Here is a 16,454-nt window from a genome sequence, read left to right on the forward strand (position 1 = left end):
GTAGATAACTAAAAGTTCTTATAAATGGTGACTTTCTGCAGAGTTTAGATAGACCCAAACTATAATTACAGGACCAGCAAATTCTTAAAGGGCTCTTTATCCTCATATTAAACTTAACATAGCTCAAAATAGGAGGAGGAACAGTGTAACAAAAGTTAAGGATAAAGCACTTTTATTGAAAAGGATACATTGAAACATTATAGGGCAGCCTTCACGTAATATATAATCTGCCATCCCTCTAGGGTTTTCTTCATCTAGGGTATTTGAACATTAAGCTAGAGCATTAAGTGCCCCTGGGGTCCAGAATTTTGCCTATGAAGAGAAGGGCCCCTGTGTCCGTGTCCCTCAGTACAAAGATGAAAGGTTGGTTAAGGTGGTAGTCCAAGGGGAACGTGAGGTGGGCAGGCTGGGGCCCTTGGCTGGGGTTGGTTGCCCCATCCTCATTCCACTCAAAGCCAGCACGATGTTCCACTTGAGTAAGCTTGAGAGGTTTGCCTGTGATCTTGCTAAAGTCTGGTGAATCAAACAAGGATTGCAGCTCTGCAGAGATTGAGAGAGATTTCCATTAAAACCCTGCCTTAACCAACATCACAAAGAAGAATACAATCCTGGTTCTTTTTTTTCTTTTTTTGCTGAAGAAGATTCACCCTGAGCTAACATCTGTGCCAGTCCTCCTCTTTTTTGTATGTGGGTCACCACCACAGCATGGCCACCAATGAGTAGTGTAGGTCTGTGCCCAGGAACCAAACCTGGGCCACCAAAGTAGAGTGTGCCAAACTTAACCACTAGGCCTTGGGGCCAGCCCCCACAATCCTGATTCTCATGAAGGCAAGCAAGCTGAGAGTAGAACACCACTTTGACCTTCTGTGAGGTATGTAGAGCTCTGGGCTAGTTAAGTGTTAAGTGACTTGCCCAAGAGCACACAGCAAGTGAGGTTAAGATTAGAAACCAGGTCAACAGAGCTCTCTTGAGAGGCAGTGTTCTAAGTTCCTGTGATAGGAGGTACGCTCATGGGGCTGAGGAATGAGTCTGATAAGGAAGGCAGTTCAATCTTCCCTGCCAGCACTTTTAGAATAAGGGATCATCTCCATGGCTTCCTACAAGGCCATGGAGCCCTCGAGTTCTGCTTAGCAAAGTGGAAGGCTCAAAGACTTGACCCCACCCACCCCCAGAGCAAAGGAGTCTCGCAGACATACTTATCTCCTGCAGGGACTTAGTGACTTCACCCTCGTAACTCAGCTTCAGCTTGGGGATGGTCAGGACTGCCTGCACAGTCTTCAGCTCTCGGTCTATGTCATGAAGGAACTCGGAGGTGAGGCTCTCTTCTATCATGGTCAAGTTCTGGGTCACTTTCTGAGGCAGGAAGAAGACGATGCTCATGCTTCCGGTCAGGGGTAGCTGGGCGATCTGAAACAGGGAGGAAGCACATGGATTAGTCCTTTGGAGCCCAAGAGCCTAGGGATAACACACATCCCAAGCTGCCTTCTCCTCTCCTGTGATGGGGCCCTGCCCGAACTTTCCCCAGCCCCTAATCTATTTCACAGTTGTCCCTCTAGGCCACTGCTTTCTGGCAGCAAGACGTCTACTGGTGTTCCTTCAGAAAGCAAGCTGTTGTCTTTTCTTACCTCAGCCTAATACCAACTGAACTTATCTGTTAAAAGAATTTCCTTTTGTGGTTTCAAGGAGCTAGAAATGAATTCCAGGTCTGTGTTTTCTCCCAAGATTTGTCTGCCAACAGTTAATGAGTGTACAGAGCCCTGGACTAGAAGTGGGGGCGTTGGGCTCAGAAGCAGCAAGAAAGCAGATGCTTTGAGCAGAGATTCTTACACTAAGGTCCATGGGACCAATGGCGTCAGGAGTCCCAACAGCCCCTGGAATCGTATACAGAAATGCGTGCATGTGTGTACGTGGCATTTCTGAGTGTTTCAGGCATGTTGTCAGATTCCCAAAGAAAAAGGTTAAGTAAGAACTACTGACTTAGAATTAAAAGAAGTCAGGTATATGTGAAAAACTTAGAATGCCAGCAATTTGAAGTTTGTGACAGTTTTTGAAAGTTTGGCTTTGAATTCTAAAATTAAAAGTTCTCCCCCCGAGAAAAGGAATAAAGAGAGAAAGAAGGAAAGAAAAGACAAGAAAACACCAACAGTTGAGTGCCCAATCTAGAGGGGCCATTTCACACTACCTTATTAATCCTTACGACAAACGCTGTGAGGATAAATTTTGGTAACTATTCTCTTTCATTTTAAGGAGAAGAAAGGGTCAGAGAAGATATTAACTTGCTGAAAGTCAGCCAGCAGGTAAAATTTAGATAACTGTCAGATCTCAAAGGTCATTCTGTTTCCACTGCACCATCCTGCCTGTCTTTGTCCCTCCCCCCACCCACCACTCACCCTGCCCCTACAGACCTTACAGTTGAGATCAGAATCCAAGCCATAGCGTAGAATGGCCTTCGGATCTGACATCGTGGGGACTGTCACGGTCCTCTCCTCATCCAAGTGGAAATCCTGGAGGGAAGTCTTTCTGGAGTCAAACTTTGTTACCCACTGCCCTGGAATGAAACAAATGGAGTGTCCTGAGCCCCCAGGAGACCAGAAAGCTGAAAGCCCCCAGGTGTTGAAAGTTGTCTGGCAAAAGGAATCTTAGTCGTGGGAGGGCCTGACACATCAGGGAATAGCTCTCCCTCGGAATGTGCGATCTGGGCCACAGTACCCGTAGGACCCTCAATACCTTCCGTAGGTAAACTCAGAAGGAAATACGTTGATTTTATTGATTTGCCCAACTGTATTATGCAAGTTCTGTGACAGTCTGGGAGAAAAGTAAACTGGTACACACTTCCCCAGTGATGTGTCCAGGAGACGGAATCGGAGGAGGTCAGAGCTGGAAGGGACCTCAGCTAGCTTCATCCCATCACCCCTCTCAGAGCTGAAAAGGCGCTGAAGCCCAGAGAGGTGAAGTGACTTGCCAGTGCTCACACAGCAACGTGAAGACCAAGCTCCCTTAGTTCAACATGGCCTTTACCCTGCTGGTCTGTAACTGCTTCTTTCACTCCCTGGAGATCACTACTTCAAGTAGGGCTTTTCTCTAGGAGTTTGGGGGTCCACTCTTGCTACTGCTTGATAGACGGTTAGAAAGCATTTTAAGGGAGGTTGCCCAAAACCCCATCCAAGGCTTATCTGCATGGGGCTGGCCTCACACTGGGCCCATGGAATGGTCTTGGCCACATCACTGCAGCCTAGAAGAATGCTGGTAGAGAACTGACACAGTTTGTGGAGTACCTGCTGTGTCCTGGGCACAGTGCTAGGGTTGATGTGAAGATGGGAGACGATGTCGACAGGGTGCCTCTGAAGTAAGTGTATCGTCCCCGTGTTAGAGATGAGAAGACAGGCCCAGAGAGGCTGTGGAGCTGGTGCAGGGCTCTGCAGCCGGTGGAGGCAGAGCTGGGCTTGGCCCCTTGTCTGACTCCAGCCAGATAGCCAACAGTGCCTGCCCCAGACGGGTCCCAGAGTAGGTATGCTTTCTTCCCGTGCTGGTCTTTGTGCACAAGCCTCTCACACTCTGTAGGCACTGGCATTAGAGGACGAGCAGATAGCCCTCAGGCAAGTGCATTTCTGAGGTCCTCCTCTGGCTTCGCCTCTGGGTTCATGTTGAACTAGGGCTTTGACGTCCACCCGTTCCTGCCCCCTCTGATGCCCACCATCCACCTTTGGCCAAAAGAGAAGTGGAGAAGCCCTCACCCTTGAAGTAAGCCACACCAAGAAGGAGAATGCTGATTTCACTGGGCACTTCCCTTGTGGACCTAGCGATTTTCCCTTTCATCTGGGCCTGCACCCAGTTGTTAATCTCCTGAAGATCCGCGCGAGAGTTGCCAGTCAGGATCTTGGGCCTGGTCCCATATGACTTCTCCAGTGGTGCAACAAAGCTGGATTTGATGCGCAGCTCTGGGAAGAGATGGAGCGGAGTTAGTGTGCTCTGAGAGCTGAACCAGCATCCCCTCTTTGAGAGCATGCCAAGCTTAGGTTCTGGTTTACCACTCAGCAGGCCCTGACTTCCTCCTAGCGTCTCCCTGTGACTTGCTGGGACTTTGTGCCAGCTTCCCCAGGCGCTGGAGAGGGAACAACAGATTTCGTTCATTGCCCTTTCTCTTCATGTTACTGTCCTCCCCCAACCCCTCCCACTCTCTCCCTAAGCCCACTTCCTCTTTCTGATCCTCTTTGGGCTCATGGGGTACCTTCCTGCTCACCAGTGCCAGGCCTGGTATGGGCAGACATGATCTACTGTTTAGAAAGAAACCCGCCTGGATGGAGCCTAGAGCCCCATGCACCTCAGGCAGCCTGGCCAGCACACTCACTCTTCTCGAAGATGATTCGGGAAGCACTCTTGAAGTTCTTATTGGGGGCAGTGACGGAGGCAAGGAGTTCCTTGTAGGTGCCGTGGATGTCTGGGTTCTTGATCAGGTCATAGTAGAGAGCCAGGTGAATGCTGGACTCTGTCCGCTGTTCCGCCCCTGCCAGAGAGACAAGGGTCTGAGCCTTGATGACTGCCCGCCAGGCCAGGGCCCCAAGTCAGGCCCGCTCCCCTGACAGGGCGGGGCCACTCTGCTCGTAGTCTTGTCTGCTGATACTGGAGACATTCCAGGGGGGCAAGGAATAGAGGTTTTCCTAAAGTAGGCTGAGGGCCTCGGGCCTAGAGAGATAGAAGGGTGGGAGTGAGGGGTACAAGTCCCTGTGCTTCTCTCATCACAGGACCAGCCAGACTGTCTGTAGTTCCCTGTTTGTTACTTTCCCCCGTGAACTCAACTCTGACCTGAGTTATGATGGAGACATGCCTACTTGTGTGCGGTTATGTCCCCAGAACCCAGCTGAATGGCTGGCATGCAGCTGAAGCTCATTTAAGGAACCGATGAGTGTCAAAGTCACCCCGTCATTAAGTGGTCCCGAGGCCACACCCTGCATCAGCAGTGCTCAGCTCTGTCCCAGTAGCAAGGGAATGGTGTGTGCACAGCCCTCGAGCTCCCACTTGCCCACGCTGGGACCCCGCTTGGCCAGTCTCAGCGCCTCTGCGCCCCTCCCTGAGGTACAGGGTCTCTAGGACCTTGAGAGCCGTATATGCACAGAGGCTGGGTGGCAGCTCTAGGATTCTGGGACTTTCTACATCAGAGAACTCACCCAGTGAAAGGGCAGAGAGTGCTGTGGCCACGCTGAGTGGGGACAGGAGCACATTGGCGGTGGGGCTCATGCTGGATTTCGCGCGGTACAGGTCATAGCCAAAGTTGGAGACGGCCGCTGCCAGCTTGTTCACAGGGACCTTGAGGAAAGGATCCTCCTCCTCCACTGGTGCCCCTGTGATGTCAGGGTCTGGGGAGCCCTGGATTTGGGTTCAAAGACCAGTGGAGATGAGCAGTGGATGGCTGGGCTCCGCATCGCTTTGAGCAGGATGGCCGTGCTGGCCCCTCAGGGCCGTCCTGCCTGAGTGTGGTATGTTTACCCTCACGTTGGAATGAGTTTGTGCTCCCTCAACACACAGGAGCTCTCTGCTGGGGAGAGGCAGCCCAGAAGAGAGATTAGCTGACCAAGTTTAAATACTCGTGACCTATGAGCCTCAGGCCTGTGACACATAACAAAAAAAAAGAGTGGAGTTTCCCTTCCCAACAAACCCTGCTCTTAGTCCAGACCAGGCTGTCGTCTGCTCTCAGCTCTCCACCTGGACCTTCCGTCAAAGCCCCCCGTCTTTCATGGTCCTGATCAAATATCACCTTCACCACAGACTTTCCCTGATCGCCCCAATCTGAAGGCGCCTTTTGGTTTTCTGACCTTTTTTCAGAGTCAACTTTCATTTACATTTAACCACCTACCATGTGCCCTGCTCTGTGCTAGTTCTTTTCATTTGAGTTACTTCATTTCATACTTATTAATATATTTGTCTGATACCCCAAAAGACTAATGTCTCAAAAGACTGAGTTCCTTGAAGGTAAGAACTGAGTCATATTTCCATCCATTCCTAGCACCTACAGAGTAGGTGTTAAATAGATGAAAAATAACTGACTGGACACAATGGCCCTGTAAGGATTGGAATTTTTTTTTTCCTGAGGTAGATTTGCCCTGAACTAACATCTGTGTCAATCTTCCTCTATGTGTGGGTTGCCACCACAGCATGGCAAGCAACAAGTGATGTAGGTCCATGCCTGGGATCTGAACTTGGGCCACTGAGGCAGAGCACTCTGAACTTAACCACTAGGCCATGGGGCCAGCCCCAAGAATGCTTTTTGGCTTTTGTGGGGTTTTTTTTTGGTGAGGAAGATTAGCCCTGAGCTAACATCTGTTGCCAATCTTCCTCTTTTTGCTTGAGGAAGATTGTCACTGAGCTAACATCTGTGCCAATCCTCCTCTATTTTGTATGTGGGATGCCACCATAGCATGACGATGAGTGATATGTAAGTCCATACCCAGGATCCGAACCTGCGAACCCCAGGCCACCAAAGCGGAGTGTACCAATTTAACCACTATGCCACTGGCCTGGCCCCCAAGAATGGGTATTTTTAATCCCATTTTATAGATAAGAAAACAGAGGCTCAGGTAAAAGTGACTTGTTTCAGGTCACAAAGCTAGTAAGGGGCAGAGGCAGATTCCAAGTTGGAACTCACAACAAAGTCCAGGGGTCCAGCCAATATGCCCTAGCTGCCCTGGTCCCTCATGTAAGTCAACCCCCACTGTCACAAAGCATAGGCTTCTCTCCGAGTGTCTGCATCTGCCTTTGCAACCCAGCTGTGCTCTCTCTGGACAGAAAAGAGCTTTCCATGCTCTTGCATCTCTGCTGTGTCCTGGTCACCGTTGGAACTAATATCTGAGATCACCACCCATCAGTGAGACCCACAGTCATGCAAGGAAATGAGAAAAGTTTTCGCTGAAGGGACAGCCCTGGGCTTGTTTAGAGAGCTTTTGCTTTTCACTTTTTTGGATCTTATTTTTGTCCCCACTGTGTTCTCTGAAAGGCAAGGCAAGACGTTTTCTCTCTGTTTTTCCCTGTCTAGACCTAAAGGCCTGCAACCTGGGTGCCCCGCTCCTGCCCTGCATGCTGCCTGCTGCAGAAGGGCTGGGATAGCTGACACCCCCCATGCCCCACCCGCCACCCCCTCTCCCATCCCCACTGACCTCCTCTGGGCCGCCGGCGTTGTTCTGGCAGCTGCCATGCCCAAGGAGGGCTCCAGTCCAGAGGAGTAGCATTAGGGCCTGCATCCCGGGGCCTGCAAGAGAGTGAGAGGCAGCAGGCTGCTTCCCTCACCCACCCCCTGCACGCCAGGCCACCCTGGGCAGGGAGCAGAAGGCTTAGCAGGACCAGGCACCTTCCCTCCAGACTCCCCAAGCTGGAAGCGGACCCTCAGCCTGATGGTCTCTTCCTCTCAGCAGTGTCCTCCCTACCCCTCCACCTGCCTCGCATCCCACAGTCATATGGTAAGCTAGTGCTTTCATCCCATTGTCTGTGTCAGGGGACCCGCCTTCAAACCTAAAGCTCCAGGGCAGTGAAGATGCAGCAGTGGCGTCTCTGTGTGGAGCGTAGTCTAGCACGAATGCGTACCAAGGCTTTTCCCTGGACACACCTGACCAGCTCCTTCTATAGGACTTGGGGCAATGTCTAGTAACAGAGTGGGGGCAGAACCTGGGTGTCACATGTAGAATCACAGAGATTGGAGAATGGAGGCGTCCGGTCCAGCCCCTGCCATCCCCAAGAAGTTTTCTGACTCTGCTTGAATTCCTCTGGCCGAGAACCTGTGGCCTCAGAGGGACTCATCCTTTCTCAGGCAGTTCTGTGTCAAGAGCTCTTACTTCATGGTTAGGAGTCCTGGGTGTAGGGTCAGACAGCCTGGGTTCAAATCTCAATTCTGTGTCTTAATAGCTCTCTAAATCACAGTGTCCTCTCTTGTAAAATGGAAGCCAAACAGTTCTTGCCTACTGTGAGGAGGATTAAGTTAGGTAATGCCTTAATAGCACTTAACAGTGCCAGAGACCTGGGAGCTCTCCAATGATCCCTGAGCCAAAACGTGTCCCCCTACAATTGGAGCCCCAGGGCCCTGCTTCTCCCAGGGGAGCCAGGCCCTCTTCCCCCTACCAGCTGGAAAATAGCTCTTATACCCCTGGAGCCTTCTTTCCTTCAGGTTAAACAACCCCGCTTCTTAGTAAGACCACCCAAATGCCTTCCCCTCCCCAGCAGTGGCCTCTTCTGACCGGACTCTGGTCTGGCCCCTGGCCCACAGGGAAAAGGGAAATTGGGTCCAGGATTCTGTTCTCCACCATCCCTTACCCTTCTGCATCCACTGCATCTATGAGCTCAGCCCCCGAGTCAGGAAGTGTATGTGGGGTGGGGAAGATGAAGGCAGCTGGGGGTGGGGGTGGGGGGTGGTTTACAGATAAGATCTTCCAAGAGGCCTCCTGGTTAGAAAGTGAGAGGTCTCAGCAACCAGGACATTTGGCTGGTCCGTGTTCTCCCTCCATCCGTATTGCCAAGTCAAGAATTTACAGTCTGTCTGCCCTGCCTCTCCCCTCCCCTGCAACACACAGACACGCCAAGGGTCTCATGCTCTTTCATTATCCTTTTATATACCCATAAACAACCCCCGCCCCCAACACACACACACACACACACACTTTTCTGACTTCTCAGAGCAACAGGAAAGTTGGGAGTGCGGTGTGTGATTTTTGGCCAAAGTCCTTAGAATTAAGTCTGATAATCCGCTGGACAACATTGTTGAGCATGAAGGGCAACAAAAGGAAAGATTGCCTTCTGTGTTGGCCCAGCTCACAGCAGGCCTGCCGGTGGGAACCAGCCGGGCTTTGTTTCCCAACCTCCTCCTGAGCTCGTGTCTCAGAGTGAGCTCCAGGGACCCCTGTATCCTCAGCCAGCTGCTCTTCCACACAGCTGTCGCTGCCGCTCAGGGAGAAATCTTCTGTTGAGACAACAGGAAAAGCTTTCTGTAGGGCAAGTTAGGAGACCTTAACACCATCCAGGCTTACAGCTGCTCTCCCCGCCAGGCCGGCCCCACCCACAGCTGGCAGGAGCCTTTGTTGCCTGAGCCTCAGCAGACTGGTGTATTGGAGACTGAAGATTCAGTGAGATGCTTGGGTGGCAAGGCCAGAGGAAAAAGCCCTTAGCTCTAGTCCCTCTGGCCAGCATAAGGAATTGAGATAGGAGGGAGGAGATAGGGACCATCCTGGCATAGTGTTTAAGTTCATAGTTCAAATGCACTTGAACGTGGGACCTTCTCTGTAGGAGTCCCTTACAGAATCTGAGCCCAAGCCCCTGGTCCTGTGATCACTGTCACCACATGGGCGGACTGAGAACTGAAGATGAGGTGAGGGGCCCTGGAGGGGAAAGCCAACATGGGTCCACAACTGGACGTGTAGTATTAATGTCTGCTCTTTGAATCCTCCACCTCAAGCCCTGGGGATGAGGAAGTGGAGAGATTACTGAAAGCCCCCTACAGGAGCAGTGAGAGGGCAGAGAGTAAAGGCCTATGTGGGGGGCCCCTCTGAGCACACTTAATGCCTTGTCCAAGGTGAGTGTTCTGTGGGCAGGGGCAGGCAGCCCTTGCCCGGCCAGGGGCACAGGGACAATGATGGCATCCTGTCCAAAGGGCAGTATCCATGCCAGACTCTTGTCCTACCAGGTGGGGGAGGGCATAGGAGAGAGAGAGATCCTCCGTATTGGGCCAAGGTCAGGCCTCACTTGCTGCCACATTGTCCAAATCAAGAAACACAAGGAACTGGATTTTGTGATCTTGCCTTCAAGCTGGGAGGATAAATTTGAGCCAGTACATGTGTTTCAGATTAAATCCAGTTGTGAGACAAACACCATCCCTTCTGCTCCTCCCAGAACCACACAGCCTTCAAGCCACATGGCTCATGGGCAGTGCGGGGAAGGGCACCACCCTCTCCTCTGGCTCTGGGAGGAAGATTCCAAAGGGTCCCTTCCAGGCACACCCCACCCCTGGGGACTCCACCAGTCCCCAGGCAATGTCCCTTGTGAAGTCTTGGAACCTGCATGAGTTGGGCCAGGGTGCCCGTGCGTTTCATGCGCCCACACGCAAGAAGGACCACCCCTAGGAACAGAACTCCCTGGCCCCCTTCCCATCCCACCCTCAGCCTAAGGGCTGAACTCCTGCTGAATGGGCATGTGCCAGACAGTGCTGGGGTTTCTGGGAAGTCTGCAGTGTTTCTCTGGCCCAGACCTCTCCTTGCTGTGGCTTTCCCCAAGGAGCGGAAAGGGTGCAGGCAGCCATTCTCTCCAGCACTGGCAGCTGAGCCCCCAAACCCCGTACACTGGCTGGGCTAAATAGCGGTCATTGTTTGCGAGAGGCTAAAACCCCATTGATCTCCCAGCTTTTACTGGCAGCTCATTTGACCAAAGAAAAAGGGTGGGTGCTGGATAGAAGGACCCAGCTCTCCTCCATCCCAGCCCTCTGGCAGGGCTCAACAGTCCAGCTGCCTGGCAGTGTTGAGAAGTTGCCTCTGAAATCAGCACCAGTTGATTTTGAAAAAATAGCAGGGAGCTGAGTCCAAGCCAGGGCTGGGCTACAGGAAGCGCTGCCTCCCTAACTGCCCTGGTGGAAGCACAGCTCCAGGTCAACCTCCTTCCCTCAGGGCTGCAGAGGCCCTGTGAGCTGCTACCCAGACCGGAGCCAGCAGCTGAGCTCTCTGCTTCTTCCCGGCCACGGCCCCCTCCATTGTTTCCCATCCACTTCATTCAAAGGTCTTTCAGCCTGTTCTAGTGGGGCAGTGGGGTTTAGGGATAATTGGGTCCTTCCCTTCTGATCCCAAATTCCCTCTGCCCTCTCTCATCCACTCACCCTGGGGCCCAAGCTGCAAGAGCTACTGTGTCCCCACATCCTCTCCTTTGCACCCCTCTTTTCTACTCCCTGGGTTACTCCTGCTTCTCCCCAGTACCCCCAGCCCAGGGGAGCCTCTCCCGTCTTCCCCTGACCACGCACACCGGACAGGGAGCTGCTTTACCTGTGGGTGTGCTGCAGCTCCGCGCCCAGCCTAGGTCTGCACACTGAGGGGGCTCCTGCAGGCACGGGAGCTTTTTCCGCTGCCTCCCAATCCAGCGTCCAGCAGGCTTCAGATTACAGCTACTCCTTTCTTAAAGCGACCTGCACTCAATTTGGATTCTGTGATTGCATCATTGTCCGGTGTCAACTTTAACCCACTGCTGCCCTTCCGCCACACACCCGAAAGACACACACATTCACACACCCCACTCCCCTACCAGACCTTTCTTTCGGGCCCTGGCTGTCCTCACTGCCTGTGGTCCCACCCCAGGGTACACCCTGGTCAGCCTGGGTGGGAGATAGGACTGAGGAAGAGTCTTGCAGAAGGAGGCCTGGGAGGCAGGCTGGTAGAGTGGAGAAAACACTGGCCCAGTACTGGGACTCTGGGTTTTTCCTGGTCTTTGGCTCTGGCACTAACTGGGGTTTGGGGCAAGACAACTCTCATAGTTCCTCCCTTTCCTCGGCTGAAAAAGGAAGGGATGGAACTGGGATGTCTGGGCACTTTTTAGCCCTGAAATTCTGTGATTTCTGAAGATCAGAAAGGGCAGTGGGGAAAATATCTGACCAGAGGGAGAAATGATGAGACATACTACAAACACTAGTACTGAGAAGAGGCCCAGGGTGTGTCAAGCACCTACCCAGGCACGATAGCGGTCACCTGGAGAACAGAACACTCAGCCCTGCTCCCCGCGGGATGGTTAGGAACTTGCAATGTGGTTGTGAAACTAAAATACCAATGCGGGAAAGAATTAGAGAATGTAACAGAAGGTTTTCTGGGCAGATATGAGTCCTGGCCAAAAGCCCGTGGTCATGCAGAGAAGGAAAGGAGGGCGCTCTGGAATATTTAGCTTGAGGAAGAGAACATACAGGGGAACCTTATTTTATGTGAGGCTTCAGGGAGCAGAGCTGGGGCCCGTGGGTAGAGCTTTCCAGTGGGCAAGGTTCAGCTTTATATAAGGATGAGTGTCGACAGTCCGAGTTCAATCCCTTCAACAAGAAATTGAGTCCCTCTGTGCAAGGCACTCGCTAGGTCCACGGAGGAGAAGGAATACATAGGTGAATAAGACTCAGGGCCCACCTGCCAGAAACTTACTAGCTAATAACAGGCTGATATGAGAACAGCTCGTTCCAACATAGCGCACGCAGCACATTCTGTGGTAGCAGTCTCTATAGCAACACTGTCTAATGCAGTAGCCACTAGCCACAGTGTGGCCACTCGAAATGTGGCTAGTCTGAGTTGTGATCTACTGCAGGTGTAAAATACCCACCAGATTTTGAATACTTAGTATAAAAACAATGTAAACTATCTCAATAATTTTTACACAGATTACATACATTGGGTTAAATAAAGTACATTATTAAGATTAATTTCACCTATTTCTTTTTTAATGTGGCTACTAGGAAATCTTAAATTACATACATGATTTGCATTGTATTTCTATTGCACAACATTGCTCTATAGGGTACTGTGGCAGCGCAGTTGGAATATATGAATCTAAGCTGAGTCTTGAAGGGTGAATAAGAATAAGAGTGAGAAATGTGGGAAGGGCATGACTATCCATGTGGACAAGTTAAAACTGGATCCCTGTCTCACACCATACACAAAAATTAACTCTAGGTAAATTAGAGATTTAAATGTGAAAAGTGATGTCTGTTTTTGCAGAACCTTATATAATGACTTTTTATTTAAATTATTTACTTATTTTTGAATAGGTATTTTGTTCACATGATTCAAAAGTCAAAAGCAACAGAAGGTATACAGTGAAGTCTTCCTCTCGCTTTGATCTCCAGTCACCTGATTCTACTCCCTGGAGACAGTTGATGTTAATCTCTTTCCTATGTATCCTTTCAGAGATATTTTTAATGCTTTAAAAAGCAACTACAAACACAAATACAACAGGAAAAACTGTAAATATTTTAGAAAAAAGTATAGATCTCTTTGTGATCTCTGAGTAGGAAAGATTTTTTTTAGACAAGACCCCCAAAAGAAATACAAGTTATAAAAGATTGATAAATTTGGCACTAAAATTAAAAACTTGTTTTCATGAAAAGATACTATAAAGCGAGATGAAAAAATAAGCCTCACACTGGGCAAAAATATGTGTAACACAGATAACTGACGAAAAAGATTACTAACTGTAGTATAGAAAGAACTACAAATCATTAAGAAAAAGAAAAACAATTCAGAAAAATGGGCCCAGGTAATTCACAGAAGAAGAATCCTAAGTGGCCAATAAACTGATGAAAAGATGTTTTATCCTCACCAGTAATCAGGGGGATGCAGATTAAAACCAGAATTTGATGAGTGTATTTCACATTCATCGGATGGGCAAAATGTAAAACGTCTGACAATCCCAAGTGTTGGTGAGGATGTAGGCAACCAGGATCTTTTATGCCCTGCTGGTGAGAATGCAAACTGATACAGCTACTTTGAAGAACCATCTGACAACAAATGGCAAAGTTGTGCATAACTGTATGTGGCAGCCCTGGCAGTTAAAGATGGGTCAACCCAACCCACAACTCAGCAATTCTACTCCTAAGCATGTGAGCTGAAAAGACTCCACGTATGTGCACAAGGAAGTATGGACAAGAATGTTATAGCTGGGGCCGGCCCCGTGGCCGAGTGGTTAAGTTCTCCTGCTCCACTTCGGCAGCCCAGGGTTTCCCCACTTCGGATCCTGAGCTCAGACCTGAGCTCATCAGGCCATGCTAAGACAGTGTCCCACATTAGCAGAACTAGAAGGACCCACAACTAAAAATATACAACTATGTACTGGGGGGCTTTGGGGGGAAGAAGGAAAAAAAAATTGGCAACAGATGTTAGTTCAGGGCCAATCTTTAAGAAAAAAAAAGGATGTTATACGAGTACTGTTTGTAGTGGCAAAAAAAAAGATGGAAACTCCCTGCATATCCATCAACAGGAGACTTGATAAAGAGTGGAAAAATCTAAAGCTGTGAGAAATAATTCAGGGAAGCCATGTATATCAGCACAGATTTATCTCACAATATGGAGCAATACAAGTTGCAGGAGAATGCAAACAGGATGATACATTCATGCAAGGCTTAAAAACACAATACTGTGTACCACTTACAGATAAAAACTCTCATGGTGAAAGTAAAAGAAATGCATGAAAATAATAAATACCAAATTCAGGATGATGGTTATGGGGGCAGAGGAAGGACTGGGAAGGGCATGTGGGGCTGCTGCTGTATTGAGAATATTTTTTAAGCTGGGCAGTGGCAGGCAATTCATTATACTTTTTTGTATGTCCTAATTATTTCATAATAACTTATAAAGAAAGCAGATTTCTCTTTCCTCCAATTACCGAGAAAGGAATGTGTCCCGTCCTGCCAAAGGAGAGGGCCTCCAAGGCTGCTCCTCCAGGACTCTGCTCCTGCAGGCAGCTCCTCTCCTGCATAATCAGTGTGTCCCTCTCTGAAGGATCATTCCACAGCCTTCAGACATCCCCTATCACTCCCCTCATTAAAGACACTTCCTTTATGCCACATGCCCTACAGCTGCGCCCATTTCCCCGCTCTTCCTCACAGCCACATGGGAAAGAGCTCTGTACTCGTGTCTGCGCTGTCTTAGCTCCATCCCCTCCTCAACCCCAGACTTGCTTCTGTGCCCACCTCTCCTTTGAAACTGCCGTTGCCAAGTTCACGGGTGACCTCCGTGCTGACCACCAAATGGACATCTCTGCCCTTGGCGGCAGGTAGCAGAGCAGACTCATTCTCCTTCTTGAAACCCTGACTTTCCACATCCTCTCGTTTTAATCCCACCTCACACGCTGCATCTTTTTCATCTCTTTTCTGGCTTGATCCTGGAACTTGTTTTCTTCTCCATCTCCATCTCCTCTTAGGTGATTTCTGCCAGTTCCATGACTTTAAGTGCGTGTGTATGCTCCCAAATGTATACTTCCACCCCTGAGCAAGATATCCAGTTGCCTATTTGACATATGCACATGGATGCCCAATAGATAAGATACACATATAATTTATCATCCAAACACTTTGCAGAGCAAAGGCAGGTGCTATTAATTAAGCTGGAACCGCAGACATAACTCGAACTCTCCAGGCAGATTGAGGCCTATGGTCACTCTGTATTAGTGTGGCACTTCAGTCATAAGATGTTTGAAGTGGAAATCTCCAGTCAATCCTAAAATCTGTCTCTCTCATTCCCATCTCAGTAAAACCCATTTGCTCAAAACAAAAATCCAGAAATTTGAATGATGAACCCACTGTCCTTGAGCCTTTCCCTCGTCCCCCATACAGTCTATCTAATTCTAAAATGTCTCCATGAAAAACGTATCTGAATTCTGAGCACTTCCCTTCATTTTGGCATCCAGCACCCTGGGCCAAGCCACCTACATCTCTTGCCTGCTAACAAGTCTCCCTGCTCCTGCGTCTGTCCCTCTGTCTTCTGTTCTCCACACAGCAACCAAGTGAGCCTTCTAGAGCTCACATCAGAGTGTGGCACCCCTCAATTACAAGCCTTCCACCGTGAATGAGTTATTGCCATCCGCAACAACACAGATGAATCTCACAAACATGAAGTTGAATGAAAGAAGCCAGACACAAGAGAGCACAGACTGTGTGACTCCTGCATCTAAAGTTCAAAACCAGGAAAAACTAGCCTGTTAGAAATCAGGAGAGTGAGTGCTGTGTCTTGATCTGGGTGCTGGTTGCATAGGGGTACTTAGTTCAGGAAAAAATTCATTAAGCTTAGGTAGAGTTACGGCTTCTGTACTTTGCATACTATATTTCAACACAAAATTTCAACTTGTTTATTGTCTAGACCACTCCACAACTAGATTTAAGTTCTGGAGGGTAGGGATGCTGTCTGCGTGTTCAGTGCTGCATCCCCAGAGCTTGGTGCTCTGCTGAGCACATGGGAGGTGCTTGATAAGGATTTGCGGTTCAGGCGGCCAGCCCAGTGGCAGGGAGGACCAGGGAGGCCCCGGCAGTGACTAGATCCAAACCATGACAGGAGCAGAAATGGAGAGGAGCTGAGAAAGCCTTTGGAGGTAAAATTAAGCTGGTGGGCTTGCTGATTTAACTTTCCAATGACCTCTTACCTCTTCTAAGATAAAAACCACAGTCTTTACACTGGCCCTAATGCCCTCTGTGACTGTCCCCAGTTCCTCTCTGACTCCTTCCTTCTCCTCCCCGCTGCGCCCTCCACTCCAGCCTCACGGGTCTCCTGCTCATCCTGAACTCAGCCTGAACCTTCTGAGCACGCTCCCACCTCAGGAACTCTGCACTTGCTATTCCTCTGCCCAGGATGCTTTTCCTCAAAATTTCCGTGATGCCTGCCCTCACCTCCTTCAAGTCTCTCCTCCAGTGGTACCTTCTAGGGAGGCCATCCCTCACAGCACTCCCCGTCCCCCTTCCCTGCTTTATTTCTCACCATAGC

The 16,454-nt window shown here is 49.8% G+C and overlaps 1 protein-coding gene across 4 annotated transcripts; it reads right to left on the bottom strand.

The window, feature by feature from the left end:
• Positions 1–155: 155 nt before the first annotated feature.
• SERPINF1 (serpin family F member 1) lies at positions 156–11,444 on the bottom strand. Of its 4 annotated transcripts, none has more exons than XM_044745022.2 (10): positions 11,262–11,444; positions 11,001–11,140; positions 8,773–8,938; positions 7,149–7,240; positions 5,166–5,364; positions 4,349–4,504; positions 3,735–3,938; positions 2,406–2,548; positions 1,197–1,407; positions 156–540 (listed from the first exon to the last, which is right to left on the bottom strand). In XM_044745022.2, exons 4-10 carry the CDS (start codon positions 7,230–7,232, stop codon positions 284–286), a joined length of 1,254 nt encoding a protein of 417 aa, XP_044600957.1. In that variant the 5' UTR covers positions 7,233–7,240; positions 8,773–8,938; positions 11,001–11,140; positions 11,262–11,444; the 3' UTR covers positions 156–283. The 4 variants fall into 4 exon arrangements, with proteins under 4 accessions (XP_044600957.1, XP_044600958.1, XP_070338709.1 ...); XM_044745023.2 differs by having other exon boundaries at positions 8,838–8,938; positions 11,262–11,412; XM_070482608.1 differs by lacking the exon at positions 8,773–8,938.
• Positions 11,445–16,454: the final 5,010 nt, after the last annotated feature.

The sequence above is a fragment of the Equus asinus genome, chromosome 13 (assembly GCF_041296235.1).
Source record: "Equus asinus isolate D_3611 breed Donkey chromosome 13, EquAss-T2T_v2, whole genome shotgun sequence".
NCBI classification, from domain to species: Eukaryota; Metazoa; Chordata; class Mammalia; order Perissodactyla; family Equidae; genus Equus; species Equus asinus.